At 37.8% G+C, this 21,130-nt stretch overlaps 1 protein-coding gene across 7 annotated transcripts in view; it reads left to right on the forward strand.

Moving 5' to 3' along the window:
* Positions 1-21,130, forward strand: part of DLG1 (discs large MAGUK scaffold protein 1) — a 151,248-nt gene that overhangs the window by 62,623 nt on the left and 67,495 nt on the right. For 5 of the 7 annotated variants that reach the window (XM_026058033.1, XM_026058034.1, XM_026058032.1 and 2 more), the window contains exons 3-4: positions 11,462-11,560; positions 17,283-17,336. In XM_026058033.1, the coding sequence (XP_025913818.1) occupies positions 11,462-11,560; positions 17,283-17,336 (153 nt within the window). The remainder of the gene's footprint in view (positions 1-11,461; positions 11,561-17,282; positions 17,337-21,130) is intronic. The other 2 variants (XM_026058038.1, XM_026058037.1) reach the window with 1 other exon arrangement.

Raw genomic sequence — 21,130 nt, forward strand, 5'->3', positions numbered from 1 at the left:
TTTCCTACCACAGAATACCTTTTATGTCTTGAATTGAAAAGCTGAAAATATTGACACCCTAGAGCTGCCATTATTTATTCTGTAATAAAGTCTTAAAGCACTTTCTCTCTTTGCCCAAGTTCCTTCTGATGCTGAAACACTACTTGAGCTTCTTTGTGGACTCTCTAGTGTTATAATGAAACCTACTATTCTTAAGGCTGTTGGTATTTAAATAGTGCTTACTAGGCCTTGCTTTAAGTTGTAAATTAAATGCGTTAAATTCATTCTTGATAGGACTTACGAACCTAAATAAGTAGCTTTGTATTCTGTTTTGAGCTTAGGTGCTAAGTCGCTTGGAGAATACAGATGATTAACCTGCTGCATTCTGTTCAGTACTAAATATTGATTTAGTATTTGAAAAAACATGATTATGAATTACCTTTATTAAATCAACATTAACTTTGTTTAAACTTTGTGTATTGCAAATTTGGAATGTCACTGAATCATTTAAACAGTTCTTGAGAGGTTTGGCAAGGCAAAACTAATTAAAAGTTAGTTAGAGCTGAGGTAAATCATTCAGAATACCGGACTTGAAAGGAGGACGCTGGTATTCTCCTCTGTACGAAACACTGTTCCTGATGCAGGTAAGTCTGTAAGGTCCATGTTTAGATTCTGAGAGGGATGGGAGGGACAGGACTGATTATTGGTTGCTGAAACTTCAGGACTCTTGTTCATATTTGCATGAAATTCTTGGCACCTGAAAGATTTAACTCCTCAAACAGCCACTGGATACTAGGTGAAATGAGCTGCTGATTGCTGTGTAGTTCCAGGTTCACTATTGCTACTCTGCAGGTGCCTGTTTATCTAATACACAAAGTTCTACTTTGCTACAGAGTAGAAAATCATGCCACAAACCAATAGACAGTCTGTCTTCTCCCATCCTTTTGCTCGTAGATATAACATTTCATTTTTATTTAATCTCTACGCTAAAAATTGCTTACTGGGCCTCAGCAAGTAAATGTCTTTTTCTGTCTCTACCTTTGCTGCTTTGCTTCTGCTTGGTAATTATGGTGCAAATTGTTCCTTGCTGGGTTGCTTTTGTAGGTGAAGATTACAATAAAGAATTGACAGTAAGTAAATTGCTCATTTGTCTGTAAATCAGTTCAGGTCATCTTCACTGTCTTGTGATTTTTTCCCAGTATTCTACTGTCACTGTTTTCACTTTCAAAGCTCTTTATTTGTTTCTGTTTTAACTTTGGATTTTTGAGTTCATTTGAGTTCATTGCAAAGTGCTGTGGGGTTTGAGGAGGAAACTAGGTTAGAGAATCAATTTGTTGGCTGGGGGGGCGGGGGAGATTAGTCACATCTACCAATCTACCATGGCAGCTGTGTGTCTTTAAAATAGAATGATCACATACATGCGACTCAAAAACTATGATTTACTCTGAAAAAGTGAATTCTAAAATAGTGACAGGCATTCAGGCTAGTCCTGTTAATCTGCAAGGGTGCATGAACCTTTTCTTCTCTGGGGTTCAAATAAAACTTTCATATCCTTGTTACAGTACTTACATGAGCTGGTGTTACAGATGCAAGGTGGCTTGTCCATTCCAGGCATCTCTTAGTAAAGCCATTATGTAATAACCTGCATCTCTTCATGTAGACATACTCCAGCAAACACTAGGCTCATCTGCATTTCTGTCCTTTTTGTCCAAACTGCCCTTGGAGAGACCTGGATGGCATCCAGGTGGAGATCTGGATATTTCTTCTTTCTTTGATCCTTAGGAAACCTCAGGAATCAGCCTTTTCTTCATAGTGGAAAGGAACAGGGAAGGGAGAGTCCCTTAAGAAGGGGTGGAAGAAGCAAAACCCCAAGCCAGAAGTGCTTCACCCTTACATAAATGCAGAATGGGAGATGGACTTGATTGTAACTGTCCACAGATCGAGGCCATAATTAAGCTTATAATTTACCTCAGTCTCTTTATGACCTTGTGGTAAAGCAATTTATCTTTGAAAAATAGGATGCAGTATGCTGACTTAAACAGGAGAATTTGAACAACATTGTGGTTCTCCCCTCTTCCTCCTTCCTCCCGACCAAAAGAAAAGGAATACTCATGATACAAGAATAGTTAGTAATTTCTAAGCTTCAGTGGTTAGAAAGCTAAACAAATGTGTGTATTTTAAATCATTTGGGTTTTAGCCACAGTATGTAAAATAGTCAGATATGGCATCCTTCTCAAAATTGGAGAGTTATTGTAGTATTACAGTCTTGGGAAATGCATAATAGTGGTCCACTGAAAAGAGAGAATCTTCCTCACTTGAAAGGAATCAGTGGAAGGGGAACATCAGGAGCCATGGTAACAGTATTCTATTTCTTGGTGTTTCTCATGCGGGAACTTCAAGTCAAAACTTAAATGAATGTTTATGTTCAGATGTTTCTACACTTTTGCTCTTGTGAAACTTTGTAATTTTTTACTTAATTTCTGTCAAGCTTTGTTTTGGCAATGGGGAGATATATGCTGTGTCTTTTATTTCCAAGTCCCCTTGCTGCTGTATCTTGGAAAAATATATTCAGGAAAAATACTTATGACATAAATTCATTATTTAACAACTAATGTCACTGACAATGAGGTACTAAAGAGCTGAGCAGGTTGCAAAATGGCACTGACTCAGGGAGGAATGTGGTAAAGGCCATGCAGCAATGTTAATGCTAACTATACTCAGACTTGGATGCTCTGGGCAGCATACAGCCAAAAGGGATGATAAATGAGGATGGACTGCAGTTGTGTCTTATGCTTTTCTCTTTAGACCCTACTGAACAGCCTGCAAAGCCCAGAAGGTATGTTTACATGAGTGTTGTCTTTGGTGATTTGGAGGAAGATGGATGCAAGCTCTTAGAGAAGAATAAAGAGCCAGCTAAACTAGTGAGATGTCCTGTGCCGTTTGAGGGTTTAGTTCAGATATGTGTCACGCCAGACCTTAAATTATGTATATCTAAAAAGAAAATACACAATTTATTTTCAGCTTTGCCACTGGATATTGAATCAAAATGTTTTTTTCCTACTACTTGTAAGGTTTTGTTGACTTTGACAGATATTCTGCTTTCTAATTTCAGAAAGGTGTAATGAAGATGAACTTGTTTTTATCAGCCAAGTTATATTAATATAAGTTGTTGATTTGTGTGGTATCTATTCAACACCAACAGGAGAAGTGAGTATAAAGTCATTTTCAGAGGATTCTCCTAGATACCAGCATTGCCTTTTTGAAATAAGGGAAGTTAGTTCTTTAGGCTTATCTAGTCTTGAAAAAAGACTTTTGCAATAGACACTTGTTGCTAGTCAGGTAATAGTGCTTTTTTTCCACTTTCTGCTGTTATCCAGCTATTGGATGAGTATTATAGAATGTGGAGAGAAAATGATTCTTGAAGAAATATTGSTTGTAAAAGATTATTAGCATTTTAAGAGGTTGCTGAAACAAGTGTCCATTAAACTTTCGAAGAAAAGTGTAGGTTGCCTAGTCAAAGTGATCTGTGTGCATTGTTTACGTAGCAATGAAAAGAATGAAGTATTGATGTCTGAGCTTTGTGTTAGCAATATATTCACAGTTTGCAAATAACATTAAAGCACAGCCTGATCCTGAATCCCCTCTGGTTATGAAAAATGACTTAGATGGGACTTAGTATTAGAGTGAAGCAGTTCATGCTTTTRATTAGTACAGTCTATAGACAACATTTGCCAGTTCAGGCTCTTAGCAGTCAAAAGCTGATCTTGTCAAACCTGTGCTGCTTTAGTTATGYAACTCTTTTTTTTCTTTCTTTGAATTATGCCTATGTCCTAGTGTTCTGCCAGAGGGTTTTTTCCTACTGGTGTGACTGCAAGGCAGGCTTTGCCTTAGATGCCACACATGTGAATGTAATTGGGCAGAATGGCCCCTGTGACTCTCAAATGTCAAATCTTTGTGAGTATCACCCTTCTTGCCTTCACTGCTTTCCCCTTTTCCTTCTTGTTTTGCTATTGTATGTTCTCTGAGCCTACTAGGCTTTGATGTGAATTCCCTCCCCCCCCCCTTCCTCCCATGATTTTTTTGACCAAGACACTGTATTCACTTTGCATACCCATATAGCACTAAATTTCAATGCTGCCTAAGTTTTTTTTTCACTGGAGATTGCCCTAGCTTATCATTTGGTCCTGGGTCAGTTAAGTATTCTTCATGAACCTCCTTGTCATTGGCTGTGTTTCAATGCCTGGACTGTTGCTCTTGCAAGTACATGTGCCTTCAAATTTTTGAGTTTGCTTTGTTTTTTTAGTCATTGATACCCTACTGATAAATCACCTTGAGATCATCTTGGGGACCAGAGACATGAGGACTTCCAGGAAAAAATACTGTGCTGTCACCAGTGATCTGCTCCATCTTCTTTCTTTTGCCACTCAAGTCAGCATGTCTGAAAGCATGCTGGAGAGATGTGAATTCATGCCTCTTCTTTTCCCTTGTGTTTTCCCCTTTCTCGCTTGGAGGACARCATGATAGGAGGTCAGGCAACCTGGTTTCAAATACTGTTTTCTAAGACTATCGTGTCTAACACTCCCACCCCAAAAGAACTTGCCCTCATTTCCTCACTTAATGTGTTCCAAAGTTGATCTTTATTTTAATCAAGAGGCTRGTCTGCCTACATGTTTTCTCCAAACCCAATGCCTTCAGGAATAAGACATTCCTTTTGCACCTGGAACATAATGTGTTTGGGTGTTCTCCCCCCCACCAAGAAGAAAACCTTCTAGGAAAACCCTTTACCTCTTCCTTTCTATAGTTCAGGAATTAGAAATCTAGACAATGTCACACTGGGTAGGAAATTGAGAGTTCTGATACACAAGTACAGTGGATGGTATGAATGCAACTTGTTAGATCGCAAGCAATCTTGGATTATGTCTCTGAAAAAAATGCTTGTTTTGATCTACAAAAGCAGCCCTTTGGCACATTATTGCTGAACACGATACTCATATAGAGACTTCTAAACAAGATATGGCCTCTTTATGGATAATCTGTATAGGCTGGGGAATGTGTCTCACGGTTGCTCAGTATTAAGGCATGTGTAGATATTTCTTGAAGGAGAAAAAAGTTGCGATAGGCAGTTTTTGAATTGTTTGCCTATATGCACATTCACAACATGCTTATCTTCTTCCACTCTCTCTGCGCTCCTATAATCAAATTTAGGGATTCTTGGGTTGTCTAGAACAGAACAACCAGGATTCATCTGCCCATCTGTAYTAGTGGGACACAGTCATCCATTTCCCTGATACTGCAAAGACAAAAGATCCTTAGTACTGATCCTTAGTACTTTCCATATGCATACTCGCATCTGCGAATGTTCATATGACCAACAGATCTTCAGCTTCCTGTCACCGGCCAGAAACCTTTCTGCCTCTGCATTTCTGAATATTGCATTAATGACATGTTATGCAGCTCTTGTTTACATCCATTCTGGGTAGAAGATGAGACATGGCAGCTCTTGGTGATTAGTGGAGCATCTGTCAGTTCTGATTTATCTCTTAATATGCACGCTATAGATAACTGGAGATGTTTGTACTTAGGTCTGGATTTCAAGTTTTTTATTTTGTTTGCAAAATTATGGTGACTCGTATTGTTTAAATATTCAGATTTAGTGTAGGAAAGTGTATAATGGCATGAARAACGATCATGTTTTAATGCTTTGAACTGATAAAATTTCTCTGTTTTCTCCAAATGCAGTGTGTGCAACTGACCTAATCGAGCTTTGTTTCCTATAGGCTGATGTCCTTCGTCCTCACCCTAGCCAGTGCCCGAGTTTCCAATTCACAGCGGCTTCCTAGAACAGACCCATAGGGCAAGAGACAGATGGTACCTGCTGTGGCGTGTCCAGAGCTGGGCACATGCTCATTGTGTGTCCGCTGGCAAGACGACTGTATTAACCACCGACTTTAGCCTGCTTCCTCCCTCAGTGGGGCTAATACTATCGGTGTCTGTTTAGTTGTCAATTTTCAYGCGGACTCTGGGAACTTAACTTTTGACCCTTTTCTTTTTTTAGGATGGTTGATTTAAAATTGGCTGGTGAAGTTAAATATTTGTCAGCATGATCGCAACAAACCCATTCCTCTTTCTGTGTGTGTTTTGGGGGAGGGAGAAGAGTTGTTTTGGTGTTTTTTGTTTTGAAAATTAGGGTAAAAGTGTGATATAGAGATCATGATATTTTAAAAACTGAATAAACTTAGGTTCTTTTAATAACCAYGTTTTATTAGTTTTTGATTTATAGAAACACTGCCCACCTTCAAATTGTGATCTGAAAATGCTACTGTATTTCACTGAAATGCAACTCTTAATACTACTATCACTGAGGAAGTAAACCTACTCGTTAGCTTTTTGTGGTCTGAAGAATTTTTTCCTTGATTTAATGTTGATATCTTGTACAACGTATCTTCCCCTTCACAATTTTTATGCCTTTCATCATAAAGTTTAAATTCATTAGCTTTCAACCCACCTAATAAAGTACGCAAGGAAGAAGAATAGGCATATTTAGTAGTTGTAGAACTTGGAGAAGTTGTGAGGTTGTTGTTGAGGTTGTTGATGTTTAGRGATAGTAGGAGGTTATGTGAGAAAGAAAATAACATAACATTTCATACTTTGGGTGTGGGTGTGTGTTGGTTTTTTTTAGTAAAGTCAGATGACTTTTGCCATCTATTCAATAATTTGTGCATTGCATTGATCATTTATGCCTAGCAAATTGACAGTTGTGTGGTGGTTCAATGGTGCTCTTTAAATAGAGTACACAAAATACAGTACTAGATGCAACAGCATTTTAGAGTTTCTTCCTATCACCATAATCCAGAAAACATTTTTGAAACTTTTGCGGCAAACAATATTTGTTTYACCCTCCCCTCGTTTTTCTTTTTCAAAAAGGACTGTTTGTATTGCTAGTTCCATGACTGCTTACTGTCACAACTACAAATATTGTGGTGTCGTAGATGAGCATGAAATGGAAACGTTCAAGCTAACTGATTTAATAAGGAGCCCCAGAATGGGAACGCGTCAAAATCTTCCTACGCAGCCAAAGGAGCCTCTCTGGCGGCGGCAGCAGCAGGCACTGAACATTGCTACAGCTTTTAGTTCAACCACGCTGCCAGCCTCTTCAAAGCACAGAGGAAAGTTTACAAACCTACGTGATAGTGTTAAAAAGAGCCCTACAAAAAGCACAGCAAAAGTAAAAGCTGCTAGTGGCTGGATGTCTGATGGCTCGTGCTCTAATTGTTCTTTGGAAAAGGTATGTATTGTACTCAGTACTTATAGATATGCATTTTGATAAGATTGTATGCTGCTTAGGAAACGAGACAAGGTGGGTTTGATGCAAACTGAAGTATGCCATACTCTTTCTTTCTGTAGTTTTACCCCTACTATTTCTACAGACTTAATGTTTCAATTACTTCCCCCCCCTCTACTTTATAATCAGAAATCAGAGATGTGATACATGAAATTTAAAGCTGCCTGGTAAAGAAATACTTCTGATTGTGTTTTCCCGTTAGGATTGTTGTGCTGTTTACAGTGTTTTGTTTTCTACAGTAATCTGCTGTAGGTGAGGAAGGTCTTGGTTTGCTTTGTTTTTCTTCTCCAAGTTTTACCATGGTGTTTTAACAGAATTACTTTTTAGTATAGGTGTTAGCACATTTTGTTAGGCTGACTGTGTTATTGTTCAAGTCATGCATTCCTATATGTGATAATCTATTGTGATTGTGTAACATAGTTCATATATAGTCAAAATAAACATTTTAATAGGCCCATTACTTTCTTTGTAGTTTAGATCAGTTTGTGTCCATTTAAACCAGAATTATTAAATGCTGTGGTCAGACGCATCTTTGTTTAAAGTTATCTTGGGGGTAAGCTTCTCCCCCCCCCTTTTCTCTCCCCCAAGACTACTTCAGTGTATTAGTTTGGAGAATCCCTAAACATTAAACATGTTCCTTTCTGGAAGTTCCTGGGAAGCAGAGCRTGGAAAGCAACATCCCAGGCAATTCGAGTTTCTTCAGCTGCTCTCACAGCTGTACCATATAATCCTTGTCAGGCTGATCATGCTCCATACTAAAATATAATTAGCGTTCTCCTTCTGTTTAGAAAGATGTTCCAGGTTGTCTTGCTTTGGTTAGAAATCTTGTAATTTCTTCCATTGTTCTTTAGCTGTCAAGTGATCGGGTAGGTTTTTGGGTGCTATGTTTGGGAACAGGAGCAGTTCTTCCACTGATCACCTTTCTCCCTCACCTCACCTTAGCTGATTTGGTCTTGCTTGGGCTTTTTCCAAGGGGAGGTGATGGGGCTGTAGAAAAAGTAGATACTGCAGGTTGCTTGCATCCCCTTTTTTCTTGGGTTATACAGTGTCGTCTTTCCTCCCTCCCACCTTCCAGCATGACACACTTCCCCATCCACACACTTTCTACAGCTTGCAGACCTCACACATCTAAAAATGTTGTTCTGCTGCTTCACTGTGAGGCAAGTAAGGGGTATTTGTGTTTGGAAAGGGAAGGAAAGAAAAAGTGTGAACTGTCTGTGCTCCCACCTTGGGGTGAGAGGCTATCTGCTAAGCACTACCCCAGCTCTGGGAAAAAAGCAAGCGTGGGCAAGGGTATGACTGAGTGACATGCGCGGCATGCACAGACGGAGATTGTGCCTCACCTGTATTGTGTACTATGCGCTATTGTATGCTATGGTATTTGTATATAACCCATTACCAGTCTCAAACTTCCCTCCCACCAGTGTCTTCAGGGAGAAGAATGCAGTCTCTTCTTAAACCTGTATTTTGCTAGTTGAACCAAGCCACTTGCTCATTTTCTTTGTCTTCAAATGAGAGATCTTTGCTCCCTTAGTCATCTTTGCAGCTCTCCATTGAAGCTGTTCTGTTTTGAACTCTTTTTTCAAAAGTTGTTTACTTTCACGTRGTGCTCCAGTCTGTATCAAATGCAAGGGTAAAGGAATTGTGTGTAAGGCAAAAGAGGGCTTTTAAAGTTAAAGTGAGGCTTTTCATTAAGATAGGTTATTAAAGAAATCCTGTATGATTCCTGTTTAATTGCAAACTTGGAAGTATTTGGATATTTTTCCACTTGCGTAATGTGTGAATTTTAAGATGAGCAGTAAAATTCAAGTAATGTAGCCTAAGTCTGTTGCAAAACTGGGCTTGCTTTCCTCTGGTTTCCTGCCTTCCATGTGGTAGCCATAGCACCTACATCGGTTTATTGTATTCCATGAAGCTTTCATGTTCAGATGAAGACAGCTTGATCTTATTCTGATTTGCATATCCCGTGAAAAGGGTTGGCAACGTTGTCGCCTCTCTCTTCCTCACCTGGTAATGGAGGAGACTCATAAACACTGATGTTGAGCTTGGCCAAGCAGCAAAAGGGTTTTTAAGAGTCTGTGGATACTAAACTAACAGCAGAAATGACAAATACAGTGGTAATAGTATCAGCTTATGAGGCTGGAACCTTAAAGAGTAAAAGGACTTGGAAAATGAAAATTTATTTTAAAATAATAATAAGGATAAAAATTGGAACTGCTTGGGCAGGGTTCTTGAGGCATTGGGGAATGAGAAGCCCCAAGAGAGAGCGAAGAAGTTGGGAACTGAGAYGATGAAAAAAGTAGGAAAATAAGGCTGGCATTTGGTGCAAAGGTGGGTCTGCAGATTGTCTGGCCCGCAATGAGATCAGCTCCTACCGTGCCAGTTATTGTGCTAATTGAAATGGTAGGAGGGTGTGTGGTTGGTATTAAGAACAACTTTGGTAAGTATTGCAATAGCCAGTATGACYTCAAATGTTGGAACTGAGGATGTGGTTGGGTTTTTTGGTTTTTTGTTTTGGGTTTGGTTTTTTAATCTTCACTTATTCCAGGAGTGACACCTSTAAAACTGGAGTTTTCTAACCTACTAGTGACTAACTTTTCATAGTATTGTTACGTTTTGACATGTAATATGCATATAGCTGAAATTTTCCTTAATAGGATTTTTATTCTGTGCACATGTGTGAAGCTGCTCACTTTGGAACGAGGCAGATTTAACAGACTGGCCTGTTTCTCTGCGTGTGTGAGGCTATACTTTAATTGCTCAAATTGGTTAATTCGATCTGTCCTCTAAAGTTTGTATCGTTGCTCTCCCTGTAACTGGAGCTCTGTTGCACTAGGCACGTGCTGTGGCCCCTGGGAAATGGCTGTTATCAGTTCTTTAGACCAATTTACATTTTATTTATTTTTTTTAATACCTGAAGAATTGTACTGCTGACCATAGATATAAAAGTGTTTAAGTGTCATTAGTAATAATCTTTCAAGTTACCAGATATATCTTTCCATGTGTTTTTACATCTTTCAGTAACTGCAACTTTATCAGCTGTTCACTTTGGATAGATTGACTTTGAGCTGAAAACACCTGTATAAATATAATACATATGTCTAGTAGGGGCTGCTACTCTTGGGTGGTGTTAAATTTTTTTACTCTTTGCTTTTGCTGTTTAATTTGGTTTGTGCTATTGAAGTATTTTGCCTTGTTTATTAAAACATCAGAACCTTTTAAAATATTTTTAATACTTTCATGTTCTGGGTTTTTTGTTTATCTTCAGGATTTAGTAAATTTCTTGTGTTTCTTGTTAAGCTTCAGCTTATTTGAAGATCACAAGAATGTCTTGGAAAAACTAAGTTGCAAGAGCTTTGATCCATAGTTCAGCTTATAATTTTGATTATAGGTGCCAGTAGTTTCTGTTGTTGATTCAAATCATTTTGAGATGTTAAGATACTGGTTGTCAGCAAGCTGTCAATGTTCAGCCCAGAATGCTATTTATAATCTTGTTTCCCTTGTAGCTTATGTCATCAGCTTTTTTGTTATTTTATCTAAAATTCCCAAATGCAAATTCTTACTAAAATGAAGGTGGTGTGGTATATGTTTGTACAGTAAACCTATATGAAGATCTCTGAAAAGGTGGAATAAATGTGTCAGGGTCTTCCACTCAGCTGACTAAGAGAYTTTATTTCATTTTAGCCCAGTTTAGGGGAAACAGTATTTTTTGTTCTCCTTCTCTATCAAAAAGGAGTGCTGGTTTTGTTTGGTACTATCAGCTTGAATGACTGTTTCCCTCCTTTTGCTGCTACTGTATAATGATGAAGGGCTTCTGCTTTGAAAGCAGCCCCCATAAAGTCTGAGCCGGTCCACTGACATGGAAAGGTTTTCTGTTGCACCCCAAAGTCTTACTGTTCTGTACTGCAAGGTAAGTTGGTATGAAAAAATGATGTGAAGACTTTCCTGGAGTCTTTGACATTAGCGTGTTGTTGGGTGCACCATCATACACAATGTGGTTAAGGATGTCTGTCTGCAGTTGTGTCTRTAGTCTTCAAATCAATATGCTATTGAGTATTAAAAAATTAAAAGCTGTTAAATTTGAATGCTTTTTGTTTTGACTTTTTGTTATTTTGTTGACATTTTATTGGTAATTTTTAGCCCACAGAAGCTGTTTCTTCCTCTTCTCCCATTGTCCCTGTGATCCCTGTCCCTCCAGTCCCTGCTGAGACCACTGTCATCCCATCCACCATACCACAGGTTTTTATTCTTTTTGTTTGTTTGTTAAATTTGTTCAACTTTTTATTTATTTATTGAATTTAATTCATTGTTGTTGTTTAAATTAATTTTTTGGTATAGTCACACACAGGTCTGAGACTGAAATAGCTAAATTAGTAATACGCTAGAGTTCCTTATGTGTTTTAATATTTTCAGAATATGAGTATATGTGATTCTTATGGCTATTTCATCAGTGTTTCTGTGGGATTGCCTTTTCCTTTTTCTAAATAGCTTTTAAGGAAACAAATGCTTGAAAGATTTAAGGATTAATATTTCTAAAATCTGTATTCCAAAGCCTCAGTTTCCCCCCGAGGTTACCTTGTTTCCACTTTGTTTCCTGCCTTACTGTTCATTCTGAATCAGATAGGCGTTTACAAAAGCTGCTTTTAAAAAAACCACTACTGTACTTCTGACAAAATCAGTAAGGCAGAGGAAAAATATTACTGTAAGATGGTCAATATACTTGAAATCCATGTGTCGCACTTGTAAAACACATTTGAGAATCATCTGTAAGTTATTGCTTACAAAGTCTTTGTATTTGCAGAGCAAACTTGAAAAGCCTTTCTAAAATATCCTCGAAGGAATGAATTTGGATTCTAAGTAAAACAAGCAAACGTTCGTAATTCACGAGTGTGAATTTTCCTGTCTGAGAGGGAACGAGCTACCCAAATGTGCCTGGAACATAGGAAAACCACAGTGAAAGGGATAATACAAATTATTAAAGGCCACATAAGTAGCAACATTCTACTAACGAGATACTGAATTTCAGGAAAAAAAAAAAGTAGGGCTTTTTTTTCTGAAAAGGGTGTGTTTGTGAGTGTAAGCCATCTACTTTATTCAGTATCTGGTCTTAGAAACAGGTATTAGTCTGGCTTTGAAATTAGTTAAAATTTCTTCATTATTCCAGCCAGGAAATTATTTACAATTTCATTTTGTGAGTGTTTATGGAATATGCAAATTATACATACACATGTATGTGCGTACATAGATTAAAATACTGCAAAGAATGGATATTTATGATGCAGACCTTTGATAGGAACAGCGCTTTGCTAGAGAAAGTACTGCGCCCAGTAAGGGATCAGAAACCGGGACGTTTTGCAGACTTCTCCTTATTTCAGTGAAATGCCCCCAGAGCCTCAGCCGTTAGCATACCGCGTTCAAAGTCAGGCGTGGCGGGTGTCCCCACGCACTGAAGCACAGGAGAGGAGAGAGCCGCAGCCCCCCAGGGCTGCCGTTGCCTGGAGGCCGGTGCCTGCCCTTGGCTCTGCTCCTTGGCAGCCGGCGGAGCCCGGGGATGCTGCTGAGAGCAAACAAGCTCCACGCCTGGCCGCCGAGGCGCAAGGGCTGTCGGTGAGGGCCGGTTGTTCCGCTTCTTGTTTTATCGCACGTGGTACCACTGTGTTGAGTGGCAGGTGAGGTGAAGTATTAGTCGTGGGGAGATCTGCAAGTGCCCAAGACTGACTTCCTTTTGGGGGGGGTAAAGAAAAGAATAATAATCAGCTCACATCTTGTTTTGTCAAATCTCCTTTCTGCTCATCCATGCAAATTTATCATGATTAAAATTTGCATTGCATCAATAATGATTTTTCAGGTCATTGGCTAAAATTAAAAAAAAATGTTTAAATTTGAAGTCAAACTGCAGTTAAAATCTTTCTCTATTTTTTATTATTTTCTTACTCATTTTAAAATGAATCAGTCRTCTAAAAAATAACACTTCATATTGGGAGATTATTTAATTTTCTTTACTTTTTTCCCCCCCCTTTTAAATGTTGCCTTTATCAAAGCAATGCCATTCTTAAGTGGAAATGTAAAACAAATAAATTGGGAAGGGGAAGTATTGAACTAAAATGTTTCTTTTCCTTCCATCCTTCAAAATGCAGGTATTTCTGCAAAAGAGAAGTTAGCTTTGGATCCGTTCTTGTTTTGATCATTGGTAACTCCTTCAAACTCCATCATTAGCTCTTTTACATAGCATTTACGTTATATCCTCTAGTTACTGCCAAAACTGTATAGTATTTTACTGCAGAGTGCTACTGAAAACACAGGATCTGAATCCTGGCATACGCTTGTAACATGACACTTTTTCTGTTATCATTGCTATTTTTTAGTTTCCTGTATCTCTTAAGAAGAAAAAGGAGCAGAGAGAAAATGAAACATTATTGTATTTTTATGGGGCCTATCCCATCTTTTTTATAGCAGGTTTTATTCCATTTAAAATATTTATATTTTCATATATAAGCATGTTAATCAGTTGTGAAGTAGCTAAAGAAAAAACACCAAAGCAATGGAAAGAAAAGAGAATAGGTTATTTTATGTTCTCACATAATGCTTTTAGGATGAAGGCTGGAAGGATGTAACTGCTTATTACTATTATTATTTATTATTTTTCTCTCTGGCCATTTGTTGGTATTAGTGTGCTTGGGGGGCATTTAGAATACAGAGGTTTTTCCCCTCCATCTCTATTCCCAATATGTTTCTGCCCTATAGAGCCTTCCTTCTGGATCATCATATTTTAAAGCACTTAATGTCAATACCAAAAAAAGCTTTCAAGAGACAAATAAAAGCAGTAAACATGAGCTAACATTAATATCATGCATATAGCCTTGAAGATGTGATCACAGCATGGCCAGCTATGGGATAATTTAGAATAGGTAGGAGTTGTTTTTTACATATTGAAGATGTGATTTTTTTCTGCTTTTATTATGACTTTTATGATGATTTTCAGTGCAAAAAATCTCAAACAGTAGATGCACTCCTTCTTAAAAAGGAAAAAAAGYGTGCAACTCAGATTGTTTGGTAACTTTAAATTGCTTGTTAACTTTAAATTGCAATGAAACTCAAGAATGATAACACAAGGATATTTTTTGTAGTCTAGAAGTCRCTATTTTTTTCTTAAAGTTTGCTTTCAAGCTACATGGCTTGACTTGCAACAGGTGGTCATCTTTAACTGTATTATGAATTTAAATTTTATTCAGGCTGGTAATGATTGAAAGTTTTTACTGTTTTGCTGTTGCATGGTCCAGTTTCCAGCGGATATGTGTTTACATGAAGTTGTCTCCCATACTCTAGCAGCAGGCAGGCCAAAAATGAGCTTAGTCTCAGAGCTGTTCCCTCCCTTGAGAGGGATCCTGTCCCCAGCGGGGTTTGCTGCAACCAGGCTGGGGCAGACCAGCACACTGCTGCTCCCCACTTGATGGATAAAGCTAACTTGGGCTCCAGTAACGTTTCCTTCCAGGGACTTGCCAGTAGACTATACTTAAAATTTTGTTAAACAAATTATTTAATAATTAATGCTGTGTGTGTGTGTGTGTGTGTGTGTATATATATATATATATATATATATTCTCCTTGACTCTTAGCCGGCAGGGCTGGGGCAGTGCCCGTATCCGTTGATGGGGCTGGGTTACAAGCAGAACAGCAGCAGCTGGGTGACCGGTGCCTCGGTCTCCTGAGGCCATATAAGTGCCTGCAGGAATTACCTGTACAATTCTGCRTCACACCTGGTTATAAGCAATTACAAAGTGCCGTAGAAAGCTGTGAACTCTGGATTTGGCAGACGCGTTTTTGTGCAGCAGATAAACCTCCCTGTTCTGTTAGCCGTTTTTCCCCGTAGGCAAGCCCTTATCTGCTCGTAAGCAAACCTGTCCGGTGGCCTTTAGCTGCTTGAAGGAGCCTTGGCAGCTGGAGGCGCTTAGGTACTTTGGAGAACTCCTGCACAACAGATGGCAGCACCAGTTCTGCCTTCAAACACAGCGGATACTTGAGTTGCACGTTGCCCTGTGTCTTTGCAGCGGCCAGGCCAGCACATGCAACATATGGCACAAACCTCTCCTTGCTGCTTCGAAGTGACGCAGAATTGTTACTTCTTGACGTAAAATACAAATGAATGCAGAAGAACTGCTAGAAACCATCACTGAAGTWGTGGAAGATATTTAGCATCTGTTGGCTAGTTCATGTCTGCAACACACTGTTCACATAGAAATCTCAGCTACTGATGGCAGCTTGTTTTTTAGCTTGTTTTCCTCATCTTTTTTTTAGACAGGAAAAAGCACATAGGCTGTCAGCCTCAAGGAACAGATTCATAGGCAACTAGCCTTCACTGACACTGCTTGTGTTGAATAACTTTGCTGTTCCAGAATCCTAATATTAAAATGAATTCCAAAAGTTAAATGACATGTAAAGAACATCTGGCTAAACTTTCAGAAATAACTTTGGTCTTGTTTTCTTGTTTTATAAATTGGGGGCTTTTTAAAACCATGAAATTTTCAGTAGTATGTTATCATGGTAGTGAGACTGCAGTGTCTATACATGACCTACATGACTASGTCAGTGAAACCTTCTTGGTTTTGTAAGCCTTAAGTTTATCTTTGAATGTGTTTAATAATATCTTTTATTACGGCATGTTATACTCTCCCTAAATTTATTTTGTATATGTGTATGTATGTATATAAATGTGTGTATATATGTGTGTGTGTGTATGTATTTTATATATATATATATATATATATAAAATAGAGAATGTCACTTTTCTTATCTGTAAGAATATCTGCCTAATTAAAGAAGTAAGGAGATTACTTTCAGTGATGTGCCACCAGGCTTGTATATCTCATATTGAACTTGATATATCAGCAGCATTTGGGATCAGGAATATATCTGTACATATTTTACTTTATTTTTTAGAGCAGTCTAGATGCTAGGCATTCACAAAATCATTGTCTGTAGTTCTTGGAAGCTTCTTTCTTTGTCAGTTGAAAAGAGCACCTAGTTATAACATATTCGAGAATGAATTCCAACATCTCTGGCGTCTCATTTTGTGCCTGCAGTTAGGATGAGGACCAAAAAGTTTTATTCTACCCCGCCACTTCCTAATCTATTAAAAAACAAACAAACAAACAAAAAAAAACCCTACCTGCAACCAGTTTTAAAGGCAGATAATCAATGTAAAAACAGGAAATCTATTTATCTGAAAGGATTTTCTTTCAGTGAAAAACTCTTTTTTTCATAGTAACATTCTCAACGGCATAGGAGAACAAGAACGTTTGCTTTTTTTTTTTTCCAGTTCCTAGCTAACACGAATGCTACACCATTTCCCATTTCTATAATAGTAATTTCCAACTTCTTCTAACTTTTGAATCCATCAAAAATTTCTGATGGAAACACATGCTGCTGTACATTGGCTGAATGTCTGCTGAGGTGGACTTGCTTTCCTAAGTCAGTTCTGTAGATCTTTTATTTCCATAAGGTTGTGTTTCTGTAAGTCTGCATTCCCCAGTTTGGTGGGGGAGGCGGGGGGGGGGAATTCTTGGTAGGAAAAGGAGGGAGAACCCAAGCCACCAAAACTTGGTTTTAAAATACTGGCTGGTGAAGCAACTTCTGAATGTCATATCACAAATACTAGGATAACTGATGTTGTGTCAAATGAGAGCGTGATTCCTTTCTCTCAAAAACCAGAATGTTAAATGATAGAGTTTGTATGTAAAATACATGGGCTCATAGTTTTGGAAGGGTGTTTTTGTGTGTTGAAAGCACCTGGCTCAGGTCAAGAGGCTAGAAACAAGTGTTTCAGAAGAGGTCAATTTTTCAGATTCTCTAGTTGAGGCTACGTTTTAACAGCACTTTGAGAAACTAAGCAAATCAAATGGTGTGCAATTTTCATTAGTATTGCCTTCTCTTATATTTTATAATATTTGTTCTTCTTTTAAAGGCAAATCCCCCTCCAGTACTGGTGAATACAGATTCTTTGGAGACTCCAACATATGTAAGTTTGTTTGCTTTTAATTACAACTTTAGATAATATTTTGTATATGTAGTTGTCTAGGTCTGTTGTTACTGATTAATAAAGCCTATTTTATCTCTCTTAGGATGCACGGTTTCTTCAGATGTGCTAATGTTTATCTAAAATCCTTAAATAGCTGTTTCATGAAAAAATTTTTGTAGATTCCAAGGGGAAGGCTCTGTGAGTATCACTGTGCGTGGCAGTGCAAAATGCAGCCGTTTGGATACAGAATTAACCTTAGACAACAATCTCTTTAACTGTACAGTCAGATGTCTTAATATTTAATATGCCATTTCAGTTGCAGTTTTCATAAAACACTTAATGCAGGGGCTGTACTTAAAATTTTAGTGCTCTGAATGTTCATCAAAAATGTGTTGGTTGTGTTTGAAACATCAAGCTAATAAGTGTAGTTAGGAGGAGGCTAAAATTAGTGTTTGGCAGTATATGTTTTTTGATAGGACTACCGTTGGCAGAAACAGGCTTTGGAATGTATGCAGGTTTGACATTGGTTTTAAGTCTGAAACTTCTGTCTGTACCTTTCTCCCATAGATACTTGTATCTCACTTTCCTGTTGCTTTCCTAAACACAGTGTTGATATCTGTACTAGTTCCTTTATATTGTATTTACTTTAGGTACTGGTATTAGCGAGTAAAGGAGAAGAATAAATCTTGTCCTTATCCAAAGCATTGCTGCTTATCAAAATGGCTAGAAAGAAGCTCCAGTAGCTCAAGACAGACAGAGGCATGAATTAACAGATTAAATAGAAGAATAAAAAGACTAATACAGTGACATAACTGACTCACAAATTAGACCCAAGTCTATGAACAATGTTGCCTCTGACTAAAAAGATCCCAGCGGTATCTGCAGTGTGTGGGGCCCTTTGCTCTATTGATGCGATGCAGATAAGGCTTAGAAAAAAAATACTAAATGTGAGGTGTCTCCCTCTGCACACAAATTAAATTGAGAGGAAATGGGATGAAAAAAATAGGCGTTCACGTTTCAGATGGCTCCATCTGATAGGGGCCCTAGGGGGACAGTAGATAATAGAAGCTGGAAGAGAAGCTAGAACTAACAGAACAAATTGGCACTCAAAATCATAGGATACCTAAGTTATCGGTTTGCAGTGAATGTAAAACAAACAAACCCGTACCCATCTGTAATCTAACCTACTGTGTAATCATAGGAGGTTGAGTAAAGCAATACCTTTGCAGGTTCACAGTCACGTAGGTAATGGTATTGTTAGGTGATGCACAGTATAAAACCATACCTGCGAGGTAACCATATCATGAATCATCAAAATCTTAACTACTAAACTTTTTTTCTATTAAAAAAAAAAACAAAAAACCAAAATGTGAATCTGTATACAAAGTCAGCAATGGACAAGTGGTCAGAACACGGTTCTCATTATCTGGATCATAAAGCTGCTGAGCAAGTACTGTTACTCAAGCTCGTACTGGGTTGAAAAAAAACACAAATAAGCTTTTTAAAATTATTTTTTATTTATTTTTTATCCTTCATAATGCCCAAGGAAATACATRCACAACTCAAGTTGGTAGCACACCAAAAGGCTAACCATCCCATCAAAATTAACTTGAACTTTGTAGACAGCATTTCCATGTCAATACAAGTGAAGAATTCTAACCAAATTTTGCTGAGCTGTAAATAGGTCTTTATATTCAAAGAAAATTGCTGGATTTTTGTGGTGACATAATTACAGCAGTTGTACAGGAACCTCCTTTCATCCAGGAGAGTGCCCTGCAAGTGAAGCTTGGCTCAGTAGACCTGAGAGCACCACAAAACTTGCAAAATGTTTTATACGACTGTGATTTTTATCATTTGATGTATCCATGCTCCTGCTTGTGTTCATGCTGTTCGTTGAATAGAATCAATTCAAAGGTAAATTAAAAAAGAAAGGGGGGGTGTCTATAAAACTGAGCTAAAGCAAAAGATGAAAATAATGAAGAACTACTTTTGCTTCTGTTTGTCTAGGTTGTATTTTAAAACTGGATTACAGAGTTTTGTATGTGGAAATAGAGAAGAGACTGCCTAGCTGTGTCAGGGTTGGCTCTTTTCCCTTTTTGTTTCACCTGATGGCAATGAATACAGAAATGATTAATTGTCCTTATTACAGTTATGGGGGGCGGGAAGCCACATACTGGTCAGTGATCATGAGCCACTGCGCAGGTGCTGTAATATGAGATGACTGGGTCAGTTAGCACATGTTTTTGTATGTAATAGCTCAAGGACTAAGTTAGTGTAAAAACTATTCTTGATCACAGTGGCTTCTCTGGTGTTGGTGTAGTAAAAGATAGTTTCATGTATTCATAAGGTCAAGACCTTTTTTTTTTTTTTAATGGAGCAATATCATGTGTTAAAAGCACAGTATCTTTTTTCCATTGAACAAACTATTAAGGATGTACTGTATTTGAGGTACTGGGCAATGAGGAAGATAATAATGTGTTATGTCTGGAATGGACATGGCTTAAATTGCAGTATGGGGAGATATAATTAGAGATTAAGAAAAACTTTGGTCATGAGGGATAAACCAGCCCAATAATAAATTGCCTATGAAAGCTGTGGTATTTTCAGCAATGGAAGGTTTTAAATATGTTAGATAAACATGCCAGGAATGATGTAGATATGATCTTAAATTTTGCTGGGGGTGAATTTGGAGGACCCTTTTTTATTCTCTGCTAGAAAACTGTACATGTTTGAAAAAGCTTCTACGCATATATTCTTTTACATACTTACAAAAACTTCAATAGTATGTTAAGACTACAAAAGATTATGAGATTTAGAAGATTTTAGAACAGACAAGATGCTTTATAAAACAGTGGTATAAATTATATCTCTTAGCTTGTTAAATATTTCATCCTAAAATGTTTGAAATAGGGAATAACCTGTAGCTGCATGTTATATATGCTGTCTTAGGTATATGTAGAAGAAAAGATTCTGAAATCCCCAAAATCTTAGTAATTAACCAAAATCTTAATGTTATATTTATGGTAAAGATGGTAAAGAGCCCCAGCATTTCCTTATGTTCACTTAATTTAGATATTTTTCAGTCCTGTTATTTGATTGCATCCTAGTTCTGTAGGCAGCAGTGAATACGGATATAGTTTCCAACAAGAAGACTGAGGCTATTTACAAAATAATCTTATAAACTCTTCTTCAGTTTTATTCTTGTTCTAATTTGTAGATCTTTAACAGATACTTAACATCATAAATAGTAATAAAAACATTTGCTAAATGCTGCTTTAGAGAAGCCTTATTCATTTCTAGTGAAAAATGGTATGTGGGGTACATGCTTTCTTGAGTCTGTTTAGCTGGAATAGGTAGGCAGCAAAAGTATTGGATTTTGCTGTAAGATTAAACACATTTTTCAGTCCTCAGTGTGGTGTGAGTGTGGGGGGTTTTTTGTTGTCCTTTTTTGTTGCGGGTTCATACAAAAAGGCTTATTTTAAAGCACCTGTCTCTGATTTTCTCTGGTCAGTGAGGAACATTACTTTGAAAATACTGTTCTGTTTGTATATAAAACCTTTCTGTCCCCTTCTCACTTCCTGTTCCCTCAATTTTAACTTTGTTACCTCTGCTCTAGAATATCTGTGTCAAACAGTCTGTTCTCTGGAACACTTGTGCTTAAGCTAGTATCTGAGGAATGACTGATAATTCAGGTAGGGGAGAATGGGAAAATCACCTGCCCTTTCGAAGCTCTCTGAGCAGTGTGAATCTGCTGTGATTTGCTGGGAGCGAGTTGCCACCATAACAAACGGTGT

This window comes from Apteryx rowi, unplaced genomic scaffold (assembly GCF_003343035.1).
Source record: "Apteryx rowi isolate R43461 unplaced genomic scaffold, aptRow1 scaffold_142, whole genome shotgun sequence".
NCBI classification, from domain to species: domain Eukaryota; kingdom Metazoa; phylum Chordata; class Aves; order Apterygiformes; family Apterygidae; genus Apteryx; species Apteryx rowi.